Genomic DNA, 27763 nt, shown 5'->3' on the forward strand with positions numbered 1-27763 from the left:
CGCTGTGGTGACGTAGTGTCGCGGGCGCGGGAGGGTGACGTCAACTGTGCCCGTTGTCTGTGTGTGGGGCTAGGGGCCCCGGGGCGGCGGGGGCTCCCGGCGCGGGCGGCGGTGGGTCGGGAGGGCCTGGACATGGCGCTGAGGGGCCGCCCCGCGGGAAGATGAATAAGGGCTGGCTGGAGCTGGAGAGCGACCCTGGTGAGGAGGGTGCTGGGCGGGCCCGGGGCTGGGGAGGCCGGTTGGGCCCGAAACGCGTCTGTCTGACCACTACCTGCTCCTCTTGTCGCCCGACCCAGGCCTCTTCACCCTCCTGGTGGAAGACTTCGGTAAGAGCCTCTCCTACCCGCTGGACCCGGGCTGTGGGGGTCCACTCCTGTGCCCTCGCTGCACAGCCTGGGGCTGCCCTTTCCGACTTCTTTCTTTCCCTGACCGCAGGTGTCAAAGGGGTGCAGGTGGAGGAGATCTATGACCTTCAGAGCAAATGTCAGGGGTGAGTGGCTTGGTGCTAGGGCCTTCCCTTACACCCCGAGGGCAAGAGAAGGGCCAGGGGAGGAGTGCCCCTCAAGGGAGGTAGTGTAAGAATCCCAAGTTATAAAATCTCATACATGGAAGCACCCCTCATCTTTGGGTGCCCTCCTGATCAAGCTGATATTTTTTTCTCCCAGTCTTCCTTCACACTTCCCTTTATGTAGCAGTCCCCTTCCCCCTCTACAAATCTATCCTTTGGAGTACAGTTCAGCAGCTTTTTCTGGTCTTGTTGCAGAAAAGTAGCCCCTTCTCTTGACCCAGGTCACACAGTGCCTGCTGTAATTTATTAATTACTGCTTTCATGTACCCGTGTGCCGGTGGCTTTAATCCCTTCACAAAGATCTTGTATTGATTGGTTGGTGTGTGGCATCTGACAAGGCCCCTCCAGGGTGACCAACCTCAGAGCCTTGTCTTGGTTGTCCTGCAGACTAGAGGTGTGGAGTGCCCCTCTACAGAGACTACAGTGCATGAACCGAGAGATCTGTTTTTATCTTTCAGGAAAGCACGGACTGTTAAGGTGTTCATTAGCTTTTTTCACTGCACTGGGGCCCAAGCCTTGGGGTTCACAGTGAGAATTAGTGTTTAAATTCCTTGATCAGAATTTTTTTTTTCTTGCCTTACCTTCTGTTCCTACCTTGTTCTGGGCCATGGGTCCAGCTTTTCATTTCTTATCCCAGAAGCTGATGCTTGACTGTGCCTGCAGCAGGCTTCTGGATGTGAAGGCTCAGAGCCAGTTTAGGCATTGTTGGAAAGAAGCCAGGGTAGAGGTGGGATCACGGGGAGGGCACCTGAGTGATAACACAGTGCGTGGGACTAGGCAGGAAAAGAAAAGGGATGCTGATTGCCTTTCCCCACTTGGCTGGTCTAGCTTTGCCCCTTAACTTTCCCCAGCCCAGTGTATGGATTCATCTTCCTGTTCAAATGGATCGAAGAACGCCGATCCCGTCGCAAGGTGTCTACCTTGGTGGATGATACGTCTGTGATTGATGATGATATTGTGAACAACATGTTCTTTGCCCATCAGGTCTGCTGGGCTCTGTGTTCCATCTGGAGGGTGGGATGCTGCCACTGTCTTTGTTGGGAAGTGGAAGTGGGGGAAGGCAGGAGGAAGAGATAGGCAGATACCATGAGTAGCGGTTAGAGAAGTTCCCTGGCAGAAGGAACTGAGCTCTGAGTTCATTACAAAAGGGAGTATCTTTAGAGCAGGCTCGTGCTGAGTCCATTCTGCATGTCCCCAGACATTTGGGGGGGCATTTAGTTGAATGAACAAATATTGGGTGGAGAGGAGGGAAGCTGATGAGTTTTCTTGTCCAGATAGGACTGTCCCTTTCTGGGTCCTCATTCTGTAGGCGTTTGGCTTAGGTGAGGCATGCTGTGTATGAGTGGCTGTTCTTGGGTTCACAGTTGATCCCCAACTCTTGTGCCACTCATGCCCTGCTGAGCGTGCTCCTGAACTGCAGCAGCGTGGACCTGGGGCCCACCCTGAGTCGCATGAAGGACTTCACCAAAGGCTTCAGCCCCGAGGTAGGCCGCAGACCTCAATCCTGGCTCACAGCTTGCTGCTCAGATTTGACTCCCAGGCCCACATACCATATGCCATTTGATACCGTGAGGCCATTTTCTTTCAAATGATTTCCCTTATGTTTGACCCTTAGATTTTAGGTTCAATTGTCAGGAAAGACCTGAGGAGGAAAGGAACATTCCTTAAGTGACACTATGTTACAAATTTCTTTGTCATTCTGTATCAGGCCACATTGTTTTCCAGTGTCCACTCATTACCATGCAAGATGAACCCCATCCTTCTGGGGCTCTGGAGTTCTTCTCTGTCCCCACTAACCTTTCAGCAAAATCAATCTATGCTGCTACAGGTTTCTGGAATGCCTCCAGGCCTATTGTCCAGAGCTTTGCCCCACCCAGAGGCCCACCTGAGAAGTTGTTTTAATGTGTTATTTCCTTCTCTCTAGAGCAAAGGATATGCAATTGGCAATGCCCCAGAGTTGGCCAAGGCACATAATAGCCATGCCAGGTGTGTGGGAGCTATGGGAGCTGGTGGGAGTGGCAGGGGGAGGAAGGGTTGTCCCATTCTGGGCCCTGAGCATGTCCTTCCCTAGGCCTGAGCCACGCCACCTCCCTGAGAAGCAGAATGGCCTTAGTGCTGTGCGGACGATGGAGGCGTTCCACTTTGTCAGCTATGTGCCTATCACAGGCCGGCTTTTCGAGCTGGATGGGCTGAAGGTCTATCCCATTGATCATGGTAGGGACCCACTGGGTTTTTCTGCTTACCTTCTAGGGAGCTGGGGTTCAGGGTCCCCAGGTGCTTGGGACCCACTGGCAGGGGCATGGTGTTGAGGGCATCCATCTCTGGCTGGATGGCACCCTGCACTGCACTACCTGACCACCCCAGACTCCCTGACTCAACTGCTGTCCATCTTCCTTTCCATTCCTGGCCTGTCCAAACTCAGGGCATCCCCCCTGCTGACTCCTCCTGTTGGTCTTCCCTAGGGCCCTGGGGGGAGGATGAGGAGTGGACCGACAAGGCCCGACGGGTCATCATGGAGCGAATCGGCCTCGCCACCGCAGGGTAAGGGCTCTGTGCTTGCCCTTCCCTCTGGAGCTGTGCCTCCATTGGGAGAGACACAGAAAAGGGAAAGCAGTGAGGTCAGATGACTCATGCAAGGCCACATGAGGAATCTGGCCAGGTCCAGTTTAAATCTTGGGCTTCTAACTCCTTGCCATGTTTCTCACCCAGGCTGCTTATGGCCTGCTTTGGGACAGACTGGGGAGGGGCACGCCTTGGTGGAGCCCTAGGTGGCCCAGACATGCTGGCTCTCTTGCTGATAGGCCCTCTTGCAGGTCATGGGCAGTCCCCAGCTCAGCTCCTGCCCAGCAAGCTCCTGGCTAGCTGCTGCCCGCCTGCTGGGTTGGGGCCTGCACCTATGGCTATAACTGTGACTCAGGGAGCCCTGCCACATTGTTTATCTCAACCCAGTGGTGGTGCTGGGGTGAGAGCTGTTCTCACGGCTGTGGCTGTGACTGCAGGGAACCCTACCATGACATCCGCTTCAACCTGATGGCGGTGGTGCCCGACCGCAGGATCAAGTATGAGGCCAGGCTGCATGTGCTGAAGGTGAACCGTCAGACAGTACTGGAGGCCCTGCAGCAGGTGGGGACCCCTTCTGCCATCCCTCTTCCTCTCACTGGGGGGTGGTGCCTGATTCCCAGATCACTCTTTATTACGGATCTGTTGAGCATCACCCGACCATTCCTTTCCTTTGCTTTCCTTGTGGGAAAGCTGGGACCTGGGGTGGGGAGGGGGAATAGCTTCTAGGAGGAGGTTTGGGTTCAGCTGTTGTATTTCCTTGTGAGCGAGTGGGTAGAACCAAGGACCTTTGCTGTCCAGGCGAGTGGCTGGGGTCTGCTTTCACTCCTCTGAGCCTTGGATTCTGTTTTTAGCTGATTAGGGTAACACAGCCAGAGCTGATTCAGACCCACAAGTCTCAAGAGCCACAACTGCCTGAGGAGTCCAAACCAGCCAGCAGCAAGTCCCCCCTGGTGCTGGAGGCAGGCAGGGCCGCAGCAGCCTCCGAGGGCACTCACACAGGTACCCTTGGCCTCAGAGCCACCCCATCATAGCTTGAGCTGAGAGGCCCAGAGCAAGTCTTTTTGTCGGATGCACTTGGGCAGAGGTTCAAAGGCTCCTATGGGACGCCTAAGGCCGAGTGTCTGCAGCCCTTTATTCTTGGAACATGGAGAGCAGTCATCACCTAAAGGAAGGTACCTGTGAAGGGCTGACGTTACCACAGTTCCTGAACCTTCTTTATAATAAATATTCCCTTTCTGGTTTTCTTAAGAGGTTTTTTTTTTTTTTTTTTTTTTTTTTGTCTCCCTCCCTCTCTTTTTCCATCTCATCCTTCATCTTGCTGTGGGCCCATGACCTAGAGCTTGCGGACTCTCATCCTGTTAGCTAGCGTACCTGTTCTTCTCTGGCAAGAGAGGAGGGAGCAGCGCTATATCTGGGGAGTTGGTAGGCGGGGGACTTGTTTTCTTGAGGATCTGCCTGAAGGCCCTGCCTGTGCTCCTTGTCCTGTCAGATGGTGTGGAGGAGGTGGCTGGTTCGTGCCCCCAAGCCCCAACCCACAGCCCTCCCAGCAAACCCAAGCCGGTGGTGAAGCCTCCCGGGAGCAGCCTCAACGGGGTTCCTCCCAACCCCACTCCCATTGTTCAGCGGCTGCCAGCCTTTCTGGACAATCACAACTACGCCAAGTCCCCCATGCAGGTGAGCTGGGAGCACCCTGGGCCGAGCCCTCGTGCTCTTGAGAGGCCACAGCAAGCAGTTTCCTTGGGTGGCTCCTTGGTGTTCGCCCCATGCCAACGCCTCGATAGCCAAGTCTGCCACCCAGAAGCCCCCCCGCCCCGCCAGGGGCTTCAGGAGGGAGAGAACTCTGACTTGCAGTCCACTCACACAGCAGCGGGGCAAGATGTTTAGGGCACGTGCCTGGTGCCACTTGAGGAGTTAGGCCTTGCTGGCAAAAGAAAGGCACGTGTTCAGGGTGCTCTGTGCGTCTTAGACGTCTCGCATAGGCAGGTCACGTGGGTGGGCAGCAGCCTCCCCGGGAGTCAAGGGTGGGCTCAGAACATCTGGGGCTCGGTGGACTCCGACCTGGAGAACCGTGTTGGCTTTTGGCTGTGACTGCTGTGTCCAGCCTGGGCTGACGGGTCGCTGCTTACGGCCGCCCTCGGTCTTTGCCCCAGGAGGAGGAAGACCTGGCAGCAGGCGTGGGCCGCAGCCGAGTTCCAGTCCGCCCCCCGCAGCAGTACTCAGATGATGAGGACGACTATGAGGATGATGAGGACGATGACGTGCAGAACGCCAGCCCTGCCATCAGGTCAGCCTCAGCTCTGGAAGGCTGGAGGCTCGAGTGCTGCAGGTCCTACCTTGACTCTTCCAGTCCACGTCTGAGGTTGCCCTTTAGCATATACTATGGAGTGCCTGCCGAGCTCAGGGTCCATGGGAGGCTGGCATGCAGGGCTGACTCCAGGTCCTGGGTCCCCAAGGCTTCATAGGGCTTGAGGGAGTGTTGACATTTGACCAGATAACAAGGCTTGTCCTGTCGGAAGGCCTTTCAGCTAGACCTCAAAGGATTGGATGAAGCAGGGATGGAGGAGATGGGGTGGGGTGCGGCTCTGTCAGAAGACCTGGCATTGGCAGAAGGCCAGAGTGAGGCAGCTGGAATAGAGGTGTCCTTTCAGAACACGTGGCTGTGGCTTTTGAGGCTTAGGGTGCCAGGCTCAGCATGGCCAGGTCAGGCTGCTGGACCCAGTGCGAGGAGTTGCAGTGTCCGTCCCTGGAGGCCGGGACATGTCCAGGGCTATTCTGGGAGTGCTGGGCAGGGTCACCCGGCCCCTTCCTGTGGCTCACCTTTCCTTGGGCCTCCCCAGGTATAAGCGAAAGGGGCCAGGCAAGCCAGGGCCACTGAGTGGCTCTGGGGACGGGCAGCTGTCGGTGCTGCAGCCCAACACCATCAACGTCCTGGCGGAGAAGCTCAAAGAGTCCCAGAAAGACCTCTCGATTCCTCTGTCCATCAAGACAAACAGTGGCGCGGCCAGCCCGGCCGTGGCGGTCCCCACGCACTCGCAGCCCTCACCCACCCCCAGCAATGAGAGCACGGACACAGCCTCTGAGATCGGCAGTGCTTTCAACTCGCCGCTGCGGTCGCCCATTCGCTCAGCCAACCCGACGCGGCCCTCCAGCCCTGTCACTTCCCACATCTCCAAGGTGCTTTTCGGAGAGGACGACAGTCTGCTGCGTGTTGACTGTATCCGCTACAATCGCGCTGTACGTGACCTGGGTCCTGTCATCAGCACGGGCCTGCTGCACCTCGCTGAGGACGGGGTGCTGAGTCCCCTGGCACTGACAGGTGCGCCTGCGACTGGCTCACTGGCCTCTTGGTGTACTGAGGAGGGGGGCGGCCAAGTAACCACCAGGTGTCCTGCTCTCTGAGGGGTCCTCTTGTGCCTTCTCTTCCCAGAGGGTGGGAAGGGTTCCTCGCCCGGCAGCAGGCCGAGCCCAGGCAGCCAGGGCTCCAGCAGCCCCGAAGAGAAGGAGGTCACGGAAGCTGCAGACAGCAGAGAGAAGCCTGGGTTGGCCAGGCCTGGCGAGCCCTTGAGTGGGGAGAAGTACTCACCCAAGGTGAGTCCCTTTGCAGCTTTCTCTTCTAATCTTGCCAGAGGGAAGGTCTTGAGGCACTGCTGCCCAGGTGCTGGGGCCTCAGGAGTGCTGGTGTAAAGGCTGGTGGCGGAAGCCGGGCTCCAGGAAGCCTGTTTGGGTTGAGAAGCCGCCGGGGCCTTGGTAGGGTTTGGACTCTGGCTGCTCCTCCTTGTCTCCGGCTGCCTCCTGGTGGGTGGGAGGGGGGGTACTTGGATGCTGGCCGGCCCCCCTCAGGGGTACGTTGCGGGATTTTGGCAGGAGCTGCTGGCACTGCTGAAGTGTGTGGAGGCAGAGATTGCAAACTATGAAGCCTGCCTCAAGGAAGAGGTGGAGAAGAGGAAGAAGTTCAAGGTGGGTCATCTCCAGCAGCTGGTCCTCTGCCTATCTTCCCAGATGTGTGACCTCCCAAGGTCAGCTGGTGGCTGCTCCGGGGAGATGGGCTGCAGTGCTCTCATCCTTCTCTCCCACAGATTGACGACCAGAGAAGGACCCACAACTATGATGAGTTCATCTGTACCTTCATCTCCATGCTGGCCCAGGAAGGTGAGGGGACTTACTGCCGCAGCTGACCTGGCATGCCCTGCTGGGGGCCATGTCCCTCAGGCCTCTTTTGGGGCTTGAGCAGACCTACGGCAGGGTGGCAGGGGTGCAGGGAGGGCTGGGAGAGCCTCAGCTCCTGGCCTGAGGTGCATGCAGTGGGTGGCTGCCGTGCATCCGGCCACCTCTTCAAGCACCTTGGCCTTTGTAGGCATGCTGGCCAACCTGGTGGAGCAGAACATCTCGGTGCGGCGGCGCCAAGGGGTCAGCATCGGCCGGCTCCACAAGCAGCGGAAGCCCGACCGGCGGAAACGCTCCCGCCCTTACAAGGCCAAGCGCCAGTGAGGACTGCCGGCCCGCACCCTGCAGCCGCTCTTGCCGCGTGGCCCTCCCAGGGGCCCCTTCCCTGCCCCACTCCCCGTCTTCCCAGTATTACTGAATAGTTCCAGCCGGAGAGCCTGGCCCCTGGGCAGGAGTGCCAGGCTGGACTTCCTGCGTTATGCCCCTGGGCCTGGCGGGGCAGGGCCGCCCCGTGGTGCTCTGGAAACAGCAGCTGGAGCTGGAGCTGGGGCACAGGGAGGTGCTGCAGCTTCCTCCACAGCCGGCTGTGGAGTGGCAGGACCTGGCCTTCCTGCCTCAGCAGCAGAGTATATATTTTACCTACAGAGACGTCTATTTTTCTGGGCTCTAACCCATCTTGCCACCACTGTGTTGACATAGCCAGCTTCCTGACTGCGTTCTTTCCAGCAGTTGTCATCCTGGTGGACCCAGGTTCCTGCATCATGCTGGAGTCATGACTGCAGGGTCCCAGCTGGGGGCCTGGGTGGGCATTGCGCCCTGAGGCTCTAGCCCCAGCCACCAGTCGTCCCTGTCGTGAGGAAGCCAGGTCTGTTCTTCCTCCCGGGAGAGCTCCAAACTCAGGGACCTGGCTTCTGGGCTGGTTTGGGAGTGGGGTGTCCTCGTAGGGGGGCAATGAGCAGCCCACTGGGGTCCCGTGGCCTGAGTAGAGAGAAGTGTTCAAGCTGTTTACTGGCCTGTAAACTCCCTTCCTGGCTTTGCTTGTCAAGACTGTTCTCTGCAGCAAGGCTCTGGGGCTCTTTGCCTTCAGTGTTGTAGCCCTGGCAATGGGCCGGCCTTGGGCTCCTGGGCTCTGTCCCTGGAGCCTGGGGTTCAGAGGAGCCCCTGCCCAGCTCCTCAGTATTACGTCTCCCTCCTCTTAGGGATAGCAGAGACAGGGCTGCTCGCAGGAAGCTGACACCCCTCGGCTCTCCATGCCATGCCAGCTTCTTCAGCCCCTGCAAGGCATTCAGTGGAGGACAGCAGGACTAAGGCACCCAGTTGGAGCCCCAGTGTTCCCAGAGGGCCTAATGCCAAGGGGCAGTGGGCCCAGCACTGTCTCTGGAGCTCAGGCCCCAAAGAGAGCCCCATGGCCGCTGCCAGATGGCCTGGAAGGTGATCAAAGCAGGCCCCTTATCTGTACATAGTGACTGGGGCAGGGGATGGCTGGCCAGTGTCGCAGCCACCTCTCTGTGCTGAGCACAGCCTGACTTCTCCAGTCCCTGTAAATATTGGATCAATGAATGAATAAAACTCTCCTAAGAAATGAACTCTCCTGTGGTTGCTGGCCTAAGATTTATAGGTTAGGTTGTGGTGAGAGGGAGGACCTAACCAAACGTGGGCCGAAGGGCCTGTGACCAGAGGGGTGAGAGGTATATATTCTCAGGCGTCCATCCTTCTGGGGCAGATATTCTTAGAACCGTAGACCCAGGATTTAGAACCTGAGCCGAGACGGGGCTTTGGGTGGGCTGTAGAAATCTGAAGAGGACACTTTGGGAGGACAGAGCCGTGGCTTTCATCCAGTTCTGATGGCCATGCCACCTGAGCAGAGGTGGGGGCTCTGGGCTGAGGAGGCAAGGTGGCCTCTGGTCTCACCCAGCACACTGTCCCTGGAGGGGCCCCCTTGGGGGGCACAGCTCTACCCTTGTTCCATTTGTACAGGTCCAGCAGGCCAAAGCTGTCCCTCTGCCCCGTCCCCGCTGCTAAGCACATTCACTCCTGAGGCTGTCGCACCACTACCCCGGCAGTGAACCCTGTGGACAGGCACTGACAGAAGCAGCAGAAGCCCCGCTGGACTGCTTAGAAAACGTATTTAATGGCCCCAACTCTTCTTCCTGAGTCTAGTAGTCCAGGGCACAGATGAGCGCCACACCACGCTTTATCCAGTGTCGCTGGGGCTGATGGGAGGGGAGCTCCACAGCAATGATGTAGTTGGTTGAGTGGCCTGTGGTTGATAGTGTTCCTGGAGCAGGCAAGAAGGGAGGGTTAAGTTGTCTTCACAAGAGCGGGGACAGGGTAGGGACCCGGTAAAGGCAATGGACTCAGCAGACTGAGCTGGGGGCAAGCAGGGGCCCTGAGCCGAGAGGAAACCTGCCTGGTGAATGGGTCTTGCCAAGGCTCAGGCCTGCCCAGGGTTATTACACTGATGACTGAGGACAGGAATGGGAGAGTTGGGGGGCCACTGCTCACTCCCTGTTGGACCCAGCCCAGGCCCACCTCCCATCCAAGTCTGTTACCCCCAGGAACCTTCATTAGCAGACGGGGGCTCCCGAGACCCAGGTGGGTCTGCTGAGGGAGGCAAGAAGGTGGGGAGCTCAGAGGCCACTTCGTACAGACTGAGCCCAAGCTCTGGGCATTCCTCTCCCTGCCTGCTGGTGTTCTAGCTCTGTCCTGGCCCGGTCACTCTCAGGAGGGCTGACTGGCCTCTGTCAGCCATCCTATTCAGCTAACCTGGGCCCGCACCTGTGGTGCAGGTTCCCCGCCCTGGGCCCGTACCTGCTCGGGTCAGTGTCTTGTAGATGGGGCACAGGTAGAAGTCCTGGTTCTGGATCTTACGGTTGTGCGTTGGCAGAAGCCAGATAACAGCCATCTCTGTGTATAGCTCCTTGGGCCGAGACTCAGCCAGCTGGAAGGCCACAGGGTCCCAGCGGGCACCTTCCAGGAACAGTCCATGGATGTAGCACCCCTCACTGGGTCTTTTCTTGAGCTCCGACACAGACTGCCGCAGTACCTGTGGTGGGCACACAGACATGCCCCTGCACATGTAAACACCTGGGATCTGGGTTAGGATTTGGGTCAGGAGGCACAAACTCCCTCCTGAATTCTGCCCACCTGCCCATTACCCACCATTTTATTTTGTTTTGTTTCTTTTTAAGATTTTTATTTATTTATTTATTTATTTATTTGAGAAAGAGCAATAGAGAGAGAGCACAAACAGGGTGAGGGGCAGAGGGAGAGGAGAAGCAGACTCTCTGCTAAGCAGGGAGTCCAACACAGGGCTTGATCCCAGGATCTTGGGACCATGACCTGAGCCAAAGGCAGACGCTTCACTGACTGAGCCACCCAGATGCCCCACTCACCCACCATTTTAGCTGGCCGCCTGCAGTCTGTGTCCTGCCCCTAGGGATTTCCTGGGGGCTCATAGCCTCCTCTGGTTTGGCTCTCCCTGCCCCCTGAACCCCACTCAGGACCCCCATCTGGCAGCCAGCTGTGGCCTCAGCGCCCCTCCTATCTGGACCTGTAAATACTGGGGGCCTGACCCAGGCCATACCCCAGCCTGACCCTAGCCTGACCTTGGCTGTGTGCAAACCTGGAAATCAAACGAGATGGTGTCAATGGAGATGACAGACTTGCGAGCAAAGTTCTGCAGCGTGCCCGTCAGGAAGGCCTGGGGGAAGAAGAAGCCACTGATCCAGAAGACAGCTGGGATGCCGCCTTGGATCCAGGCCTGCAGGAAGTCCAGGCGCTGCATCAGGTCCATGACCCAGGAGGACAGCGGCTTGAGCGACGGGTAGGCCTTAGCATTCCAGAGCTCGGGCACAGCATTGTTGTACAGGCTGGTAGCCATCAGCTCCAGCTGTGAGGACATCACCACCAGCCCCTTGAGAGCCTTGAGCAGGTCTCGAAGTGTCTCTGTGATCACCTGCAGCAGCCGGTTGTACCTGTGGGGCCAGTGGCAAGGAAGAAGGCAGCAGTCTGGGGGTGAGGGGAGTAGTACCCGTACTCTCCAGTTGTAGACCACAGACAGACAGAAAAACAACGGCATGACATGGGGCTAAGAGCACAGAGCTGAGTCAGGCAGCCTGAGTACTGATCTCAGCTCTGCTCCTTAGCACACGTGTAACCTTAGGTCACTTGACCATTTGGGCCTTGGCTTCCTTGTCTGATGGGAGTGGGACGATAAATGTGGCTGCGCCCGAGCACAGACTTGATGTTGCACCTGGCCTGGAGGAGCCGCTGCTGCCATTTCTCTATGATAATGACTCTCCGCACTAACTCAGGGCTGGGGGTGGATGGCAGGGGGATTACCGAATGACCTCCTGGACTAGCACTGTGTTCATTGACTCCTCATACAGCACGGGGTACTTGGCCATTACCAGCTGCAAGTTGATGGGCTCAGGAGTCTGGAGCAGAATACTGTGGGCCATATCCTCCACTATCTGTGGGGGCAAAGGGACACACACAGGGGGTCAGGGCCAGCACCCCTTACTTAATTCTTGCCGGGTTCCACAGGCACTGTGTTCCTTCCCACAGGGGAGCAGGCAGGATAGTGGGTGGGAGACCGACCCTGCCCAACCCATGGCCCTCTGTCCCCTGCTGCCACCTACCTCCTCCCGGCCCTGGCCTCCTATGGAGGATGATCTGGGTTGCAGCTGGATGATGGCACCGAGCAGGGCGTAAGTCTCATTCTGGGCGAAGGTGATGTTGGCATTGTCATGCAGGCCAAAGATCTCAGGCATATCATTGAGAGGGAGGCCTTTGATGTAGGAGAGGTAGCCCTGGAGGGTAGGAGGGCCACAACTGAAACCTTGCTCTACCCCCAGGCTGTGGTCGGTGGGGGGGTCCCTCCAACAGGGCACAACTCCCGCTTGCCTCCAACTCTGGACGCCCTCGTGCATCTCCCTCTTCTTAGGGCTGCATGGCTTCTGAGGGGCTGTGTGGGTAGACGTCGCCTCCCTCCCAGCCCTCTTCCTGCTGTCATCCTGGTCCCTCATTCAACTGTTCCAGTCATGGGGGTTTCTCTCCTTCCAGTGAGGACCCACATTCCAACACCCACCCTAGTTCTGCAGGCCCCACATGCATCTTAGCTGAAGCACCATGGCCTCTGGGACCCTTGGAGGGGCTGCCCTGCCTCAACTGGATAATTACACTCAGCTCCCTCTGGCCTCGCCCCACAGAGCCCCAGCTCCTGGAGGCAGGGCCTGGGTCTGCCTCCCTCACTGTGGCTATGTTTGTGGGATGGAGTAATCCATGAAAAAGAGCCACTGAGGGGCCAGGACCATGCTTCCCCTCACCCAGCTCCCGATGCTCGAAGCACCCCGGCAGCCCGGCCTGGCAGGCTGCCTGGGCCATGGGGGACGTGCTCACATTGAGGTCGTAGGTGGGCTGGATCTGGTGGTAGATGCCCGAGGCGCTGTAGCTGTGATCGTGGAAGAGCACGGAGGGGCTGTAATAGTCTTCCAGGATGTTCATGATGCAACGACGGTCCCAGTCATCGGTGACGCGGCCCCCGTAGTTGATCTCCCCAGCCGTGTACTTCAGGACCTACAGGGTGGGTGGGTGAGGGCCCCCCAGCACGCGCCCACCGGCCCACCCCAGCCTGTCCCCAGCCCACCTTGTAGGGGATGTCGTCGTACTCGTCCAGGAACATCTTGAGCTGGCTGATACAGATGCGCAGGTCCCCATCCGTGAACTCGTAGGGGATGTTGAAGCCCAGGGGCCCAAACTTGCGGCGCTCCAGCGCGTTCCCGTGGAATAGGCACAGAGACAGCAGCAGGGACTTGAACTCCATCACCTGTGAGAGGCAGGATGGCAGGGGAGTGAGGGGTGGGGCCGGGGCCCAGGCAGTGGTGGGGGGCGAGCGTGCACCCCTATGCCTCACCTTGTGGCAGGAGTTGAGGAGGTCGTCGCTCAGGCTGCTGTAAGACTTGAGCAGGTTGGCCTTGACGCCTCGGGGCGGCTCAATGGTCATCTTGGAGCCATTCTGCAAGATGGACACTGGAAACTTGTTGCTGGGCAAGCTGGTGAGCCACAGGCGGAAGTCCCGGTGCACCTGGCGGCCACGCAACCAGTGAGCATGGGGACCCGCGCCTAGTGGCGGCCCCACACCAGGTTCCCTCCCACCAGGAGCCCTGGGCCACCTGCAGCTTGACCCTCCCCTGGGTGGGCTGGACCAGGCCAGGCCAGCAGACCACTGATTGAGAATATCGGTTTTATCAGGTCATGATCTCAGTGTCCTGAGACCGAGCCCTGCATTGGCTCTGTGCTGGGCCTGGAGCCTGCTTGGGATTCTCTCTCCCTCTGCACCCTGCCTCCCCACCCAGGGGGAAAGAGAGAAGAATATGGACTTTGGCAGGTCCCAGCATCACCAGTCTGTGCTGGGTGGATGTGGGCAAGTCACGTCACCACTGGTAACAGTAATGCAAGGGGAGAATGCACTGAGAAGGCGTGTTTCATATACCCCTTCCTGAGTGCAGTATGCCCAGGCTGTGCTTAGCGCTCTGGGGGACAATCTCATTCAGCCTCATCATCCCTGTCGAGGGACTGAGGGACTGTTGGCAGTCCCCTCCCTCAGTGAGGGAGGCCATCAGGTCTGTGGCAGCCGGGGCAGCGCACCTTATCGGGGTTGATGTGCTCGATGAGGCGCTCCAGGGCCGGCATCCAGCTCGGTGCCAGGTGGCAGTTCTGGAAGAAGACCCACTTGCCCCTCTCTATGGAATTGCGCATCATGGCTTCTGCCCGAGGGCCCTGGAGGCAGGGGGAAGGGGCGGAAAGGCCGAGCAGTGAGGGGCCAACCTGCCCAGCCTCCAGACTTCCACCCACTGCCCCCCTGGTCCTTACCTGGCCCTGGCCCAGGGAGATGGCAGAGAGCTTCTTGGAGAACTTCATCTCTTCGGCAAACTTGTAGAGGTCAGCAGCAGGATCGGTGCCAGGCGACAGCACGAAGATGAGGGGCGTGGTGGAGCTGGAGTCTTTGAACACCACTGACAGGTTGGCTGTCTGCAGGTCAGGGAGAGATGCTGGGTCGCCTGGGGCTGAGCAGGGACCAGGGCAAGGCAGGGGGTCCTGGGGCTTCCAGAGAGCTCTCAGAGAGGCTTCCAGGGGTGGGGGTGGGGGGCTGGAATGGAATCTCCCTGAGCTTTCGGAAGGTGCGGCTAGAAGTCCCAGCCCAACCAACGCTGCAAAATGGTCTATCCAGGTGCAGCCAGGCCCCCGGGACCCAGAGGTAGGGACTTGTCCAGGGCACTGGCTGATGGCACTTGCCTGGGGCTCAATGAAGCGTGGCTCCAGGTTGGCAGCCACGAAATCCTGCATGGCATTGGTGACCTTGTCCCCACGCAAGCAGCGGAGAACCAGCAGCTTCTGGAACTGGTCCAGGTACTCGTTCCAGATGCCAGGCAAGGGTTCCCTGTGACAGTGTCCATGTCCCCCTAAGAGCTGACCTGTGGGAGGGCACTGGCCCCAGGGACTCTGCCGGCTAGGTGGCTGGGGAGAGTGCGGTCCCTGGAGGGTGCATGGCCGGGGGCATGGATGGGATGTAGCCACAGCTACAGGGCACCCCCAGGTGGCTTCTCAAACCTCCTGGGCAGGCCTGTCCCTGGGGTCTCTCCCCTCCGTGTGCCCACCCTGCTTGGCCCTGGGGTGCAGCTCACCTGTGGGGCTCAAGGCTGTCAAAGATGGATTGGAATTCTGAGAGGTGCTTTGGGAAGTCATCAGCAAAAGAGGAGAAGGCTGGCAGATTAGAGAGTGCCAGGATATCTCGCCAGGCCCGGTCTGACAGCCAGTCAGGTGCCGGGTTCTCAGTCATGACCTGGATGGAGCCTCCAGACAGGAGGTAGCGCCACTCAGCCTGGCAGGGGATGGAGGGAGGCTAGTGCACGGGCCCTGTGACCTGCCTCTGGGACCCCACCCAGCAGTGCCTCCCCTAGCCCTCTCAGCCAGAGAAATGGAGTCTTCCCTGCAGCTGGCAGTCAGACAGGTCAGGTTAGGGTCCCCGCTCCATGTTTTCCTGGCTGTGTGTCCTCAAAGGATGTGACCTCTCTGAGCCTCAGCCTCCTCAGTTGGGAAAGTAGGAAGAATGAGAATTTCAGCTGCTTCCCAAGGGTTCTGCTCACAGCGAGGCTTGAGCGGCAGTAGCTGTGGCACTGTGACATGCAATCCCTCGGCAGGGACTCCCAACACACGGCAAATACCTGGGGCTCCTGAGAGCATGCTCTGGGAGGCTCAGGACAGTCCCGGCTTCCCACCACACTCGGCTCTGAGAAGGCTGTGCTCACAGGACAGCACGGGCCACAAGGAACCCAGGGTCTCCGGCTGTCGTAAGCAAGAAACTGTTTCCTGAGCCCTTTGCTCTCGCTGGGCCCTCATGCCTGGCCCTCTCTTTCCTTTCACCCTGTTCTCCCAGCCCGGCCACAGAGCGCCTCCTTGGGCCATCTGTCCTGGGTCAGCGGCCCAGCCAGATGCTCACGTACCTGGTCGATCTTGCCCTCATTCATCATGATGCGGACACACAGCAAGAAGGCAAACATCAGCTTGTGCTTCTCAAAGAGGCTGCGGCAGACATTGCTGTACAGGTTGTAGGTCAGGTGGCGGTTGATGTTGGCAATACGTTTTTTCAGGTTGTCTGCAGGGCAGGGAGGGGACGGCAGTGCGTGGGGAGGGGTGAGGGGTGCGAGATCCCTGGGCTTGGGCCCAGCCCAGCCAGTCTGCCCCGCAGCCATGTGGCCCATCTGGGCCTCCCCTTGAGGTCTATGGAGTTGTCAGCAAAGGGACCCTGAGGAGGGTGGGGGCAGGGGTGTGTTGTTATGGCTGATCTGAGAGAATGTGCAAGTGACCATGGGTAAGAGTTTATGTGCGCCCCGTGGAGACGTGTCCCCATGTCACATCTGTGCCGGGGTGGGAGCCCAGCACCTGGGACTACCTGCCCTCTCCGAGTTGGCGATGCCAGAGAGGAAGATGTTGAGAAACCACTCCAGGGAGTACTGGTACATGGGGTCCACGTTGGCCAGGTCAGATACACAAAAGAAAAGGATCTGGGTGCGGACAGCCACGGGGATATACTCCATGCGTGTGAGATCAATGTCCTTCTCCGTCTGCTCCGCAATCCTGACTTTGGCCTGGAGGCACCGCAGGTGAGTGGTGGTCAGGCCCGGGTCGGCGGAGGGAGGGCAACAGGCAGATGTGGGCAGGGGCAGGCCTGAGGCGGTGGGGGCTGGGCAGGTGAGGCCGGAGTCGCAGCGGGGAGAGGCCGTAGCTGACCTGGATCTCAGCAGCTTTCATCTTGGAAGCTTCCAGCACCTTGATGAGCTCCATGTCGTCTACGGGGTTGCCCTCGGAGGAGCTGAGCCTGTACAGGATCTGGTCTTCGATGTCCTTCAGCTCCTGGTGCATCTTGGCGTTACTGACAATCAGCTGGTTCTTAGCTTCCTCCAGGTCTGGCCGCTCCTCGGCCACCACCTGGCCCAGCAGCTGGTCCTCTAGGCCACTGCCAGGGAGGGGACACGGCGTCTGTAACCCCTGGTAGGCTCCAGAGGGCCAGCCTTGAGCCTGTTCACCTACAACCTGTGACCCCGGGGCTCCGAGAGCCCAGCAGCCCTGCCTGAGGTGGCCTGGGAGGCCTCCCCTCTGTCTTGGGCTGCAGGGCTAATGCAGAGCCTGCCCACAGGATAACCAGTTCTCAGTGAGACAGAGCCCCGATGGAATCTGGAATCCCAGGAGGGGGCCAGTGGTGAGATATGTGAACTGTTGGGGTCGTTGAAAAACTTCCTCTCAGCAGGAGGGGGCTGGGTGACCAGTAGGGGATAGGCCTTTCACCACCTCGTCTGTGGGGACGTTCACGGTGGCCACTGACATGGAGACCTGAGCATGGAGTGTGCCTGTGAGCTCTGGGCAGGCAGCCAGCACGGTGCACCCATTAGCCCGGCCCTCGATCACAGCAGCAAAGCAGGAAACAGGGCTTAGTTGGGCCTGACTCAGGGCTCCAGGGCCGCTCTGGAGGTGAGTGCACAAGGTGTACTCCTTGTACAAGGATCAAGGGCTCCTGGTCTTGGGGGCGGGGGTTCCTAGCTGGAAATGGCGGCAAGTATGGGGAGCTGGTGGAGGTGCCAGAGCACCTGGGAAGAAGCTGCTAGAGCCTCTGGGAAAGACCCACAGAGTCTTGGCCTGGGAGTGGGAGGGAGGCAGCCAGGCTGAGCTGACGCCCTGGGTCTGGGGCCTGGGGACTTACCTGGGCGACAGGGTGAAGTTGATGAGGGTGACTTTGGTGGAGATCTCTGGTGTGTAGTGCGGGTTGGGCAGCTTGGTGGTGATATACATCCGGAAGTCCTCATGGTAGGGGATCACCGTGTCCCCCAGCTTCAGCACTGTGTTCCCCTGCTGCTTGTATGTCTGTGGTGGGCGGGAGGGGCAAGTGCTGCAGCCCGGGCTTCGCCAGAGAGGCAGAGAGTGGGGCTGCCCTGCCCCCACCCCCACCCCACGCCCGGTCCAGATGGACAGGCTGCGCCCACCCCCCTGCCAATGCAGGCCCACCTGCTTGAGCAGCACTGGCTCCAGGGCCGGGTCCAGCTCCTCGCCTACATTCTCCAGAAGGCAGGGCTTGCCAAAGCGGATGGCATTTTCCATGCTACGCAGGAAGTCTCGGTCGCTCAGCTTGAACACATCCAGCCCATTCTCCTTCTCCTGTGGGCAGAGGGCAAGTGGGGGCTGTGGGAGCTGCCAGCCCGCCCGAGGCTAAGCCCATCTGCGTGGGATGGGGCACGAGGCAGGTGGGCTCACCATGTTCTTGATCCATTTGTTAGCTTGGCCCTGAGGGTCGATGAAGTGAGTCCAGCGTTGGGAGAACTGGGTGATGACCCCATTCTCCACTGACAGCATGTCGTTGGGGAGGCCAGCAATCTGTGTGACATCAGACTGGGTCAGGGCTGTCCCACCGCTACTCCCAGCTTCATGCTTGGCTATCTCCTCCCTCTCCTTAGGGCTCCCCCTTAGAGGAAGGGGCAGGTGACAGTTGGCACAGGTGTCACCCCACAGGACCTCCTACTCTCTCCTGCTCCTCGTCTGGATCCTGACACCCTCCTTCCCTGGGCCTCTCTGCCCTCTTGCCTACTGAGTTCTCCCTCAGACCACCTCTCTAGAGCCCACAGGCCACTGGTATCCTGGTCTTCACTCTCCCCTGGCCTCTGACAATAGCCTCTTGGTTTTCTCCCTGGGCCAACTTTACCTGTCCTTTAGGGTCTAGCTCAAATCTGACTTTTGGGGGGAAAACTTAAGAATCTTAACTTCCCCTGGATGCTGCTCTCCTTCCCCAGTCCACTCTGGCAAGTACCCCTTGAATTCTCTGCCCCCGGTTAGCTAGATCTGTGCCACACCATGTTCAGCTTTCTCCTCTCCAACCCACATCCTCTTGCTGGGCCTGGGCGGGTTCAAGGGAGGCACCTCTGAGCAGGCCGAGGAAAGAGAGTGGGAGGGAAGCAGGAGGCTCCTGGCTCAGCCCAGTCCCTCCAGCTCCCCCCACCCCACACCCCGGGTGGACACCTGCCACGAGCGGATCTTCACAGGGTTTCCCAGCGTCCCAATGAGCGTGGTCTCAGACGTGTGCGGGACCTTGTGTCTCGTGAGCTGCTTGACCCAGTGGTCATAGAGCACCGTGCGGTACTGGCCCTGGGGAGATGCCAGACTCAGGCCACCCCACCAACAGGACGCCCTTCTCCCTCCCCACTGCTGCCGCCATCCCCCAGCACTCAGTAGCTGTAATCAGGAGTAGACCCCAGACGTGGAGTCAGACATGGGCACTCAGGTCTCACTTTGGGTGACTTCCTTGGCCTCCATAAACCTCAGCCCCTCCTCTGTGAAACAGGCGCAGTGACAATGGGCCTGCCTGTCCAGGAGGCTGTGAGGACCGAGTGAGATGCCCCCAGCAAGCGGGCTCAGGCTTCCCCTAGAAGGCCAGCCTTGCCAGGTGGGTTTTCTGGCTGTTTTCTCTACTGCCTCACCCCCCAGGCCCGGAACAGCGCCTGGTCCAGATGGGGCACCCGAGACGCGCGCATTGCGGAGGGAGCGCTTGAGGGAAGAGCTGCCCAGCAGGCTGCCCCTTGCAGAGGTGAGGCTGTTGCAGGGAGGGCTGGAAGGCTCCTCACCGTGAAGGGGCCCAGGTAGGCCACAAAGCCAGCAGCCACCAGCACGTCCCCGGGGATGTTGCCAAGCATATGCTCCAGGTCCTCCACGGTCTCCTGCCAGCGCACCTTCTCATCTGACAGCCCGTTGATGAGCTGCAGAGGCGGCCCCGGGGCGTGGGTTGAGGGTGGCCGGGCCAGGGGCTGGGGAAGGAGTGCAGGCCCCCCCACGCTCCCCCAGACCCTCGCAGCCCACAGGCCCTTCCTGCCCCCACTGTGAGACCCACCTTGTCGGCACGGCCCAACCGCTGCTCGCACTGCTCACACTTCAGCTCCAGCTCCTCCTTCTTGGCGATGCACTCCCGGTACTTGGTCTGCATCGTGGCGATGCCGTCCTCCACCTCGTGCAGGCGCTGCTTGGCCTCCTCCAGGACCCTCTGCGTCACCTCCAGGTCATCCTGGGCCTCCCGCAGGGCTTGCTGCAGCCAGAGGGCCCGGGCCAGCTTGCGGAGGGGCCCCGGCGGAGCCCCCACCTCCTGCCACCTCCCCCTGGCCGTGCCCAGGCCTCACCCGCTTGGGCTCCACTGCCTTGGCCACGAAGTGGTACTTGTGCATGGCGCGCACCCACTGGCAGATGGAGGTGCAGGCCTTGGACACCTTGGCAATCGCGGCTGGCTGGAACTCCTCATTGTCAATGTACGGCTGGATGGCTTTGATCACCGCCTCCCCGATGTTGTCCTGGGGAGGAGGACTGGGGGCATCAGGGGGATGCTTTCCAAGGAGCAAGGGGCCGTGAGGCCCTGCTAAGGAACACCCAGCTCGCTCTCAGAGCCCCATGCCCCATGTAGGCTTCAGCATAGTTGTCTTCCTGGGTAAACACAGCCCATAAAGCAACCAGGATTTCAGAGAATGACCAGAGTCTTCCTCCACAAGAAACCACGCAGTCTCAAGGTCTGGTAATAGGCAGGCTCCGTTGAGAATTTACTTAGCGACAAGGGCTGCTTCCTGACAGGCAGGGAGACCAATGAGTGATTCTGATGCCCAACCAGGCTCATGTTCAAGGGTATTAACCCTCACCCTGAGAGCTCATCACACCCCCAGAGTTCCCATCCCATCCTGTGAGAGTCCAGCCCTGTAGTTCAGGATGAGCCCAGGAATCTGCATTGTTTAGGAACTCCTGGAGCTCAGAGCCTGGGACCAGAGATCCTGAGTACTGGTTGTGAGCACTACTGATCTGGGCTGAATTAGGCATGTGGGGCCTCTAGTTTCTAGACTGATGGACATGGAGGAGGAAGAACAGGGTAGTCTATGGGGGCCCAGCTGCATATGGGCCATTATATCCACCCTCCCAGAGCAGCCTGGGGTGTCTACAGCCCCATATTGAGTCCTGGCAGTGGTGGGGGTGGGGTGGGGCGCATGCACAGGCAGTTGTCCCCTACCCAACTTCTGGGCTGAAGAAGGTCCCTTAAGAGGGTGGTGGGCACCAGGCTGACCTAACCATGAAGCAGCCCCTGAGAGAGAACATGGCCGTGGGTACCAAGAGCCCCAGCCAGACAGCAGATGGAGAAACCCAGGGACAGACAGAAGAAGCTGAAGCTCAGCTGAGACCAAGGGAAAGGCCATGGTTGCACAGACAGTGCAAGCCTAGGCCAAGGCCATGGGGGTCTCAGGGAGGAAAGGGCATGAGAGGGGATCTCTAGGCTGTAGAGCCCTGAGGTGACTGTCACTCCCACCAGCCAGAGTGCTCCTCCGGTGCCAGGATGTGGTCCCAGTCAGCTCTGTGGCAATCGGGCTGCATATGTTCGGACAAAGAGAGACAGGACAGAGAGCCCTATGCTGGTGGTGGGAGGAGACTCTGCTTCCATCTCACTCACAGGCCTGCTTGCCTTGTGCCTGGCACACCCACCTTGTCAAACTTGAAGAGGCTGTCGAGAAAGCGGCCAGGGTCCTGCAGCAGCCCCTTTCCGGGTTCCCAGTAGTCATCCACCTTGGAGCCGGGCCTCTCTCCAGGCACTTTCTTGGGCTTGATGCCCTTCATGATGCACATAGCCTCTATGACCAGCTTCACACCTGGGGGTGGCCGCTGCATGGCCCGGACCTGCAGGTCAGGCCGAGAGTGGGGAAGGGGAGAGCCATTATGGCCTGGGTACCCCTGGGCAGGAGCAGATGTCAGACAGGGTAGACCTCACCAAGCTAGCTTCTACTGCCACAAAGGGCATGCCTAGCTGTCCCCCGAGGTCCGTCTTGGCTTGTGGTTCCTTCTGCTCCCCCATACACCCAGGCCTGACCTTGCGGTCCTAGATGTTCATTGCCCCAGGACCCAAAGCCCTCCCCATGTGCCTGTCTGGTGCAAGGAGGTAGGGGCAGGCAGCTGGGTTTTAGGCCTAGCTCTACCCCCACCTCTCAGCACATGACCCCAGGGGATGTGGAGACAGAGGGTGTGGGGACCAGAGGCAACAGGACAGATGCCCAGGGGGAGTTTCAGGGGCTGGCTGGTCGCCCACCTCGGTCACGTCATTCTTGTTGAGGTTGCGCAGGCTGGCCAGGGCCGCGTCCAGGGCGGGCAGTGCCTCATCCAGATCCTTCTGGGCATCATCAGCAATAGCTTGTGCCTTCCTGGCCTTCTCATTGGCCTTGATCTCCTCTGCTTGCACCGAATTCCGAGTCTCCTGAGCAATGGCTGTGTCCACCTAGGGACCAAAGGCAGGGAGGGCCCAGCTGGTGGCGTGTTGGGGACAGGTGTGTCCCCCCCCTTTCTCCTCCCCTTGTCTCAGTCTCCCCAGGGTAAAGAGAAATGAGAACAAGGATGCCCCCCTCCCCAAGGGCCCTCTCAGAGCTCTGGGAATGTGAGAAGCCCATTCCCAAGTGCTCATGGTGGGCCTGGCATGGGGCCCAGGACTATACATGCTTGAGCACAACTGCCCTCCAGGGAAGGACCCCCTAAGCCCGCAGGACATCGCCAGGCAAGACGGAGAAAGGCGCCCCCCACGTCATGTTCTTTCTGTCTGCTGGAAACATTTCTGATACGCTGGCTTTGCCGGGCAGGAGGGGACTGCTTCTAGGAGGAAGCTGTCATAACGGATTTGCAAATCAGAGGTATCTGCTGTGCGGGGAGGGCCCTCGAAATCGGGGATCTCAGGAAGACTCAGAGGGAGGCTGGGGCCGAGTCTGCACAGCTGCCCACGGTGGCCTGCCGGTCAGTCCCTGTTGTGATTATCAGGGCTTGGGTTGCCTGTCCTGCTCTTCACCATACCCCCTGCCCGGCGCAGGGCCTGGCCCAGAATAGATTCCCGGCAAACTCTCGCTGAATGAACAAATGATGACCGACTAAGGAAAACAGGCACTGAGGAGCTAAGCAGCTGCAGAGGTCAGGCAGCCAGTGATCTTGTGGTTGCATGGGGACCCCGAGCCTCCTCAGACGTGGTCAGACATCAGGGAAGAGGCCCAGGGAGCACCCCCACCTTGATCTGCTCCATGGTGAGCACGGTGTCCTTGGCAGCCTCTTCCAGCAGGGGGCGCATCATCTCCAGCTCCTCCTGCATCTTGGCCACGTCCTCTGAAGTACGAAGCAGCTGGCAGATGGGGGGAAGAGAGAGGAAGTCAGGGGTGACAGGGTACCAGAAAGAGAGCCGGGCGTGGGAGTGGCTGGGGAGAGGGTCCTGCAGGGCTGCCCGGCCCTCATTCATGAGTGAGAGGCTGTGGTTGGTTGTCCAGTGAGTCCTAGAGGAAGCGAGATGTCCTCTGAAAATCTGTGGGGTGACCTGCTTTGGCCTTGCCCTTGCTCATTTGGTTAGGGAGGAAGCTACCCATTTAAACACTGCAGGCCGCCGAATGAGAGGGCAGTCTGGGCCTGCCCAGGCCAGGGTAAGCCGGAGCAGGCAGAACCACAGGCTGCTTTAGCCACTGCCCACCACGCCCCACTCTGGCCCACCTTGTCAAGGCCACTCTTCATGCGGTTTTTCGCAGTTTTCAGCTCCTGTTTCTTCTGCCCAATGAGGATGGAGAAAATATGAAGCAGCTCCAGGTAGCTCTTGGGGGTCACGTAGTTGTGACGGGCCAGCTCAGCCAGGTACTCGACACACTTCTTGGCCACTGACTGGTGGATGTAGACACAAACCTGAATCTGTGGGGTGGGAGACCATGGATGCCAGCCTTGTAGAGGTCCCAGCAGAGACCCGGCACCATGGTGCCCTTGAAGCCACTGCAGCCTGGTCCCAAAGAGGAGACCACATGTAGGAACCTCAATGCTTCTCACGCACGCTGTCTCCTAAGAGCCTCATAACCTCCAGGTCAAGATCACCTATTCTGCAAAAGAAAAACTCAGGACCCAGAGAAGTCAAGGGGCTCATTTAAGTTCACACAACTGTCAAGGGCAGAGCTGCCTTTGAACGTAGACCCAGGTGTCTCCCAGATCTTGACCTGTTGCCCTCATCACAGCTCCTAAACTGCCTTACTCTGAGAGTCCTAAGGCGGGAACTTGGGGTGAACAGAGGGCCCAAGGCCTCAACATAGCTGAGGAGGGAAACAGATTTACTCTAGTTCTTGGCTCACAGGTGACCATCACTCTCTCGGGTTGGACCAGACAAATCTAGACCCCCATCTGTGGTCTTTGATTGTATGTCACCATGACAACCTTGCAGCACTCCCATGATACAGATGAGGAAACAGGCTTAGGATAGGTCAAGTTCTGCTCCAAAGCCCATCAGTGTTGGGCCTGGGACTCTCACGCAGGCTCCTGTGACAGTAAGTCCAAACCCAAATAGCCCCCCCTGACAGCCTGCTCCTCACCAAGACACCTACCAGTCCTCTAATGACTTCAGAGGTGGCTTCCAGGTCTGGGATCTCATTCAGGAACATGGTGGCCACAGATTCCAGCGCCTCTTCTGGCCACTCGTTAAACCAGTCAATGGTACAGCAGTTGACAAGGGAGGGGAACTGCCTCAAGCGAGCTCGGAAGACCTCTCCGATGGGGCTGGGGGACCAGGAGGCCAAATGAGGCACTGACTTCCACCACAGGACCCTCCGGAGCCCAGGGCCCTCCTCGTGGCAGGCCCAAGTGCCGTCCCTTTGTGGCCACCATGGGGGCCCATACCTCATACACAGAACCACGTGGATATTGCTGCGCACACGCCCAGTGTAGGCGGCCATAAGATTGGCTTTGGTGGGCTGCAGGCCCTGCTCCTGGATGTAGGGCCGCATGGTGTTGACGATCTGGTCCTGCTCATCTGCACTGTAGAGATTGGGAATGTCGCCCGAGTTCAAGACATTGTTGATGTCCTCGAGGAAAGACTCATTCTTGATCTGGGGAGAGATGAGAGTACAAAAGCTAAGCCTTGATGATGGCCCCTGGGTATTGGTCTCCAGGACCTTCACAGCAGCCCCATTTTATAGACCATACCGAGGCTCAGAGAAGCTCAGGGGCATACAAGTGACCTTGCAAGTCATGGTCTAAGACTCATACTCAGGCCTGCCCTACAGCAGAGACTCTGAACATCAACACGGGGCTGTGCAAGGGCCCTGGGTCCTGGGTGGGAGACAGGATACCTTACTCTCCCTTTCCAGGCCTCCCCATGCCTCAGTTTCCTCACAGGAGGAAACCAGGCCACAGGCAGAAATAGGTCCTTGCCAGACTGCATGAGGTGACCCTGGGGGTAGAGGTAGGGCTGGGAACAGAGGGCACCCTGCACAGAGTGGGACACATTCCAGGGCTTCCATCTCGGGCCAGTTCCCACCAGCAAGCAGCTTTAGGCACTGCTCTCTTTGCTTTGAGACCCCAGAGCCAACACCTCAGTTTCTTTTGGAGACCCAGGGACAGGCCTCCTCCCTAGGGAGCTCTAGAGGGAGCAGCCCCCAAGAGGGCCGCCATAGGCACAGTGCTTCGAGCAGGAGTCCTGTGGTCCTTGAGGTGGGACTGGCCAGTGAGTATGGTGCCACTTGTGATCAGCCATGGTGCCAGGGGCCTTCTTTTCCCTTGGGGTATAGGGCTGACCTATGCCCCCCTAGCTCGGACAGGCTGGGTTTGTTTGGCCCCATGCACCTGACCCACCCAACTGTGGGCCCCCCACCGCCAGTCCCAGCCATCCCACCAAACATCCACTCCACCTAAGAGTGACCTGGGCCTGAAGGACGGACCACTTTCTAGGATGCCACACAGGGATGGGGTTGTATCCAGCCCACCCTGGACCCTGCCCTCTGCCTGTGGTAGTGGCACCTGAGTGTCAGAGAACAGGAAAGTGATGGGCAGGCTATGCAGGCCAGCCTTGAGCAAGATCTTCTTGACATCTTCACGCCACTCGGTCATGCCATAGTTCTTGGACAGCTCAATCTGGAAGCATTCATACTCGGCCCTGAAGACAGGAGTTTGGCTGGAGGTATGCTTGAGCTTGAGGCCAAGTGCTGAGTGGTGGGTGCCCACCCCCCACCCCAGCCATCTGGAGTTCTGGCTCCCATCCTGGGCACATCTGCAGATGCTCCAGGCGCTGAACCTGCTCTCTTGCCTCCAGACCTCTGCCTAAGCTGTTCTGTGGCCTGGAACACCCTTCGCTTCCATCCTCCCAGCTCTGAAACCGAGAGGAGGCCATGGCCGCCACATCTAGGAATCCCTCCTGGATGTCTGCCGCCACACCTCCCTTCCCTGCAGCACCATAGGGCACTGCTGCTGCCTTTCCCTGGAGCCTAGGTCCCCTGCCCAGCGCGTTCAGAAGCCCTCAACCGGGGTGACCCCAGCTCCCCTAGCTGTGGCCATCCGCTGCCCAGCACTCCCGGAGTCCTCACATGTGCGAGGCCAGCCGTGTGAGGGAGCTACGGCCGCTGCCACCCACACCCAGCAGGAGTGCGTTGCCCAGTGCCTGGCGCAGGGTGCGGCTGATCCGGCAGATGTGGCTCATGGCGTCCATGAAGAGGACAAGCCTCAGCTTGGCTGTGTTGACCTGGTTGTAATCTTCCATGTACTCCTCAATCACCTGCATCATCTGGGGCCAGGGTGGATGGGGAGATCTGGGTTGACTCTCCGTCTCCAGGCACTAGGACCCCAACAGAACACACCCCCTCCCATGGCCAGCCCTGCTCCTCTGGAGGTCTCAGTAGGGTTTGGCCCCATGCGCCTGACCCCCCTCAACTGTCGGCCACCCTGCCCTCGGTCCCAGCCATCCTGCCAAACATTCACCCCAACTGACAGTGACCTGGGCCTGAAGTGCTGACCACTTCCTAGGATGCCACACTGGGACGGGGTTGTATCCAGCCCACCCTGGACCCTGCCACACTGCCTGTAGCAGCAACACCTGAGTGTCGGGGAACAGGGAACCAGACCTGTTCAGACGTCAGGCCTAGAGGAGGCCAGACCTTTGGGATACACAGAGGCCTAAGGAGCGGGGTCAGAGCCTTGTCTATTTCCTCTTGGCCTCACCAGCTGTGCTAAAGCACATGAGAGCTCATGAGAGTGCCTGGGAATGAGGAGCGGATGCATGTGCAGGGAAAACATCGGGAAGCCCCCTCCAGCCACACAGCTCTGAAGCCTCTGACAAGGCCTCTTCCATGTCTCTCTGGGGTCCCAACTCAGACCTCTGCCCTCAGACCCTGCTGCCCCCTAGGGGGTGGGATGAGAGCCCCTCCAATAGGTGAGCACGCCCACGTTTACAGAACCTGTCCCTGACGAAGCCCAGGCTTGTCCTCCGAGGCAGACCAAGCAGGGCCTGCTGCCCCTTCTGACAGGAGAGGAAATGGGACCTAGGGAGGCAAGGGCTAGCCTTCGAAGTCAGAGCCCTAACCCTCTGGTCACAGCGTGCTGGTCTGTTCGCGGTGCTGCGGAGGGCCCAGGCCCTGGCGGGCAGAGCAAAGGGGCCCCTCACCTTCTTCTCGCTGGTGATGAGCTCATAGGACTTGACGTCAGAGCCTGGCGACATGAAGTCCCCATAGAGGATGGGCTGGAAGGGACACACCTCGGCGAAGGTCACCCCCCACTGCTCCATGCAGTTCTCCAGTAGTTTGTCGAACCAGCTGCGGTCCTCATCGCTCACCAGGCGGTCGCGGAACACACGGCAGCTCTCGTGGTACCAGAGCCGCAGCAGCCGCACCTTGTCCTGCAGCCAGCCCGCGTCAGTCAGCACGTCCAGTCGTCCCCCCGACATCCCGTCCCACGCTGCACCACCCGCACCTCCCCTCCCCCGGCCCTACACCCCACTGGCCAAGTGCCTGCTGGGACCCCGCTGCCTTAGCTGGTCATCAGCATCCCCCCTCTCAGGGTCCCCACAGCAGCTCAAACCACAGGCCTGGGAGGAATGCCTGCTTCTCCTTACACCTTCCGGACACCCTGACCCACCGCCTC

General features: G+C 59.3%; 2 protein-coding genes across 5 annotated transcripts in view; one reads left to right on the plus strand and one right to left on the minus strand.

Annotated features, from left to right (window-relative positions):
- Nucleotides 1–25: 25 nt before the first annotated feature.
- BAP1 (BRCA1 associated protein 1) lies at nucleotides 26–8876 on the plus strand. The gene is made up of 17 exons (XM_047692449.1): nucleotides 26–198; nucleotides 297–326; nucleotides 436–490; nucleotides 1420–1552; nucleotides 1933–2052; nucleotides 2493–2554; nucleotides 2640–2782; nucleotides 3031–3109; nucleotides 3568–3691; nucleotides 3982–4129; nucleotides 4620–4804; nucleotides 5281–5414; nucleotides 5968–6446; nucleotides 6558–6718; nucleotides 6995–7087; nucleotides 7207–7279; nucleotides 7485–8876. The coding sequence occupies exons 1-17, from the start codon at nucleotides 162–164 to the stop codon at nucleotides 7616–7618; spliced, it is 2190 nt and encodes a 729-aa protein (XP_047548405.1). The 5' UTR covers nucleotides 26–161; the 3' UTR covers nucleotides 7619–8876.
- Nucleotides 8877–9409: 533 nt separating this feature from the next.
- Nucleotides 9410–27763, minus strand: part of DNAH1 (dynein axonemal heavy chain 1) — a 76549-nt gene continuing 58195 nt past the window's right edge. Inside the window, exons 48-78 of one of the 4 annotated variants that reach the window (XM_047692483.1) lie at nucleotides 27288–27518; nucleotides 26215–26411; nucleotides 25652–25787; nucleotides 24533–24741; nucleotides 24241–24412; nucleotides 23372–23563; nucleotides 22902–23012; nucleotides 21945–22130; nucleotides 21347–21538; nucleotides 20011–20178; nucleotides 19728–19919; nucleotides 19465–19596; nucleotides 18863–18988; nucleotides 18104–18223; nucleotides 17858–18007; nucleotides 17556–17716; nucleotides 16589–16814; nucleotides 16251–16446; nucleotides 15802–15953; nucleotides 14983–15179; nucleotides 14594–14738; nucleotides 14171–14329; nucleotides 13946–14077; nucleotides 13212–13382; nucleotides 12945–13124; nucleotides 12698–12874; nucleotides 11938–12108; nucleotides 11639–11769; nucleotides 10920–11271; nucleotides 10106–10340; nucleotides 9410–9572 (exon numbers count right to left, since the gene is read on the minus strand). In XM_047692483.1, the coding sequence (XP_047548439.1) occupies nucleotides 9451–9572; nucleotides 10106–10340; nucleotides 10920–11271; nucleotides 11639–11769; nucleotides 11938–12108; nucleotides 12698–12874; nucleotides 12945–13124; nucleotides 13212–13382; nucleotides 13946–14077; nucleotides 14171–14329; nucleotides 14594–14738; nucleotides 14983–15179; nucleotides 15802–15953; nucleotides 16251–16446; nucleotides 16589–16814; nucleotides 17556–17716; nucleotides 17858–18007; nucleotides 18104–18223; nucleotides 18863–18988; nucleotides 19465–19596; nucleotides 19728–19919; nucleotides 20011–20178; nucleotides 21347–21538; nucleotides 21945–22130; nucleotides 22902–23012; nucleotides 23372–23563; nucleotides 24241–24412; nucleotides 24533–24741; nucleotides 25652–25787; nucleotides 26215–26411; nucleotides 27288–27518 (5421 nt within the window). In that variant the 3' untranslated portion in view covers nucleotides 9410–9450. The other 3 variants (XM_047692491.1, XM_047692500.1, XM_047692503.1) reach the window with 3 other exon arrangements.

Source organism: Lutra lutra, chromosome 1 (assembly GCF_902655055.1).
Source record: "Lutra lutra chromosome 1, mLutLut1.2, whole genome shotgun sequence".
Taxonomy (NCBI): Eukaryota; Metazoa; Chordata; class Mammalia; order Carnivora; family Mustelidae; genus Lutra; species Lutra lutra.

Bases quoted from the DNA above. Each gene is read 5' to 3' on its own strand.
- BAP1 (XM_047692449.1), top strand. From the start codon at position 162: ATGAATAAGGGCTGGCTGGAGCTGGAGAGCGACCCTG. The intron at 491-1,419 runs GTGAGTGGCTTG...AACTTTCCCCAG, and splicing joins CTTCAGAGCAAATGTCAGGG to CCCAGTGTATGGATTCATCT. The intron at 3,692-3,981 runs GTGGGGACCCCT...TTCTGTTTTTAG, and splicing joins TACTGGAGGCCCTGCAGCAG to CTGATTAGGGTAACACAGCC.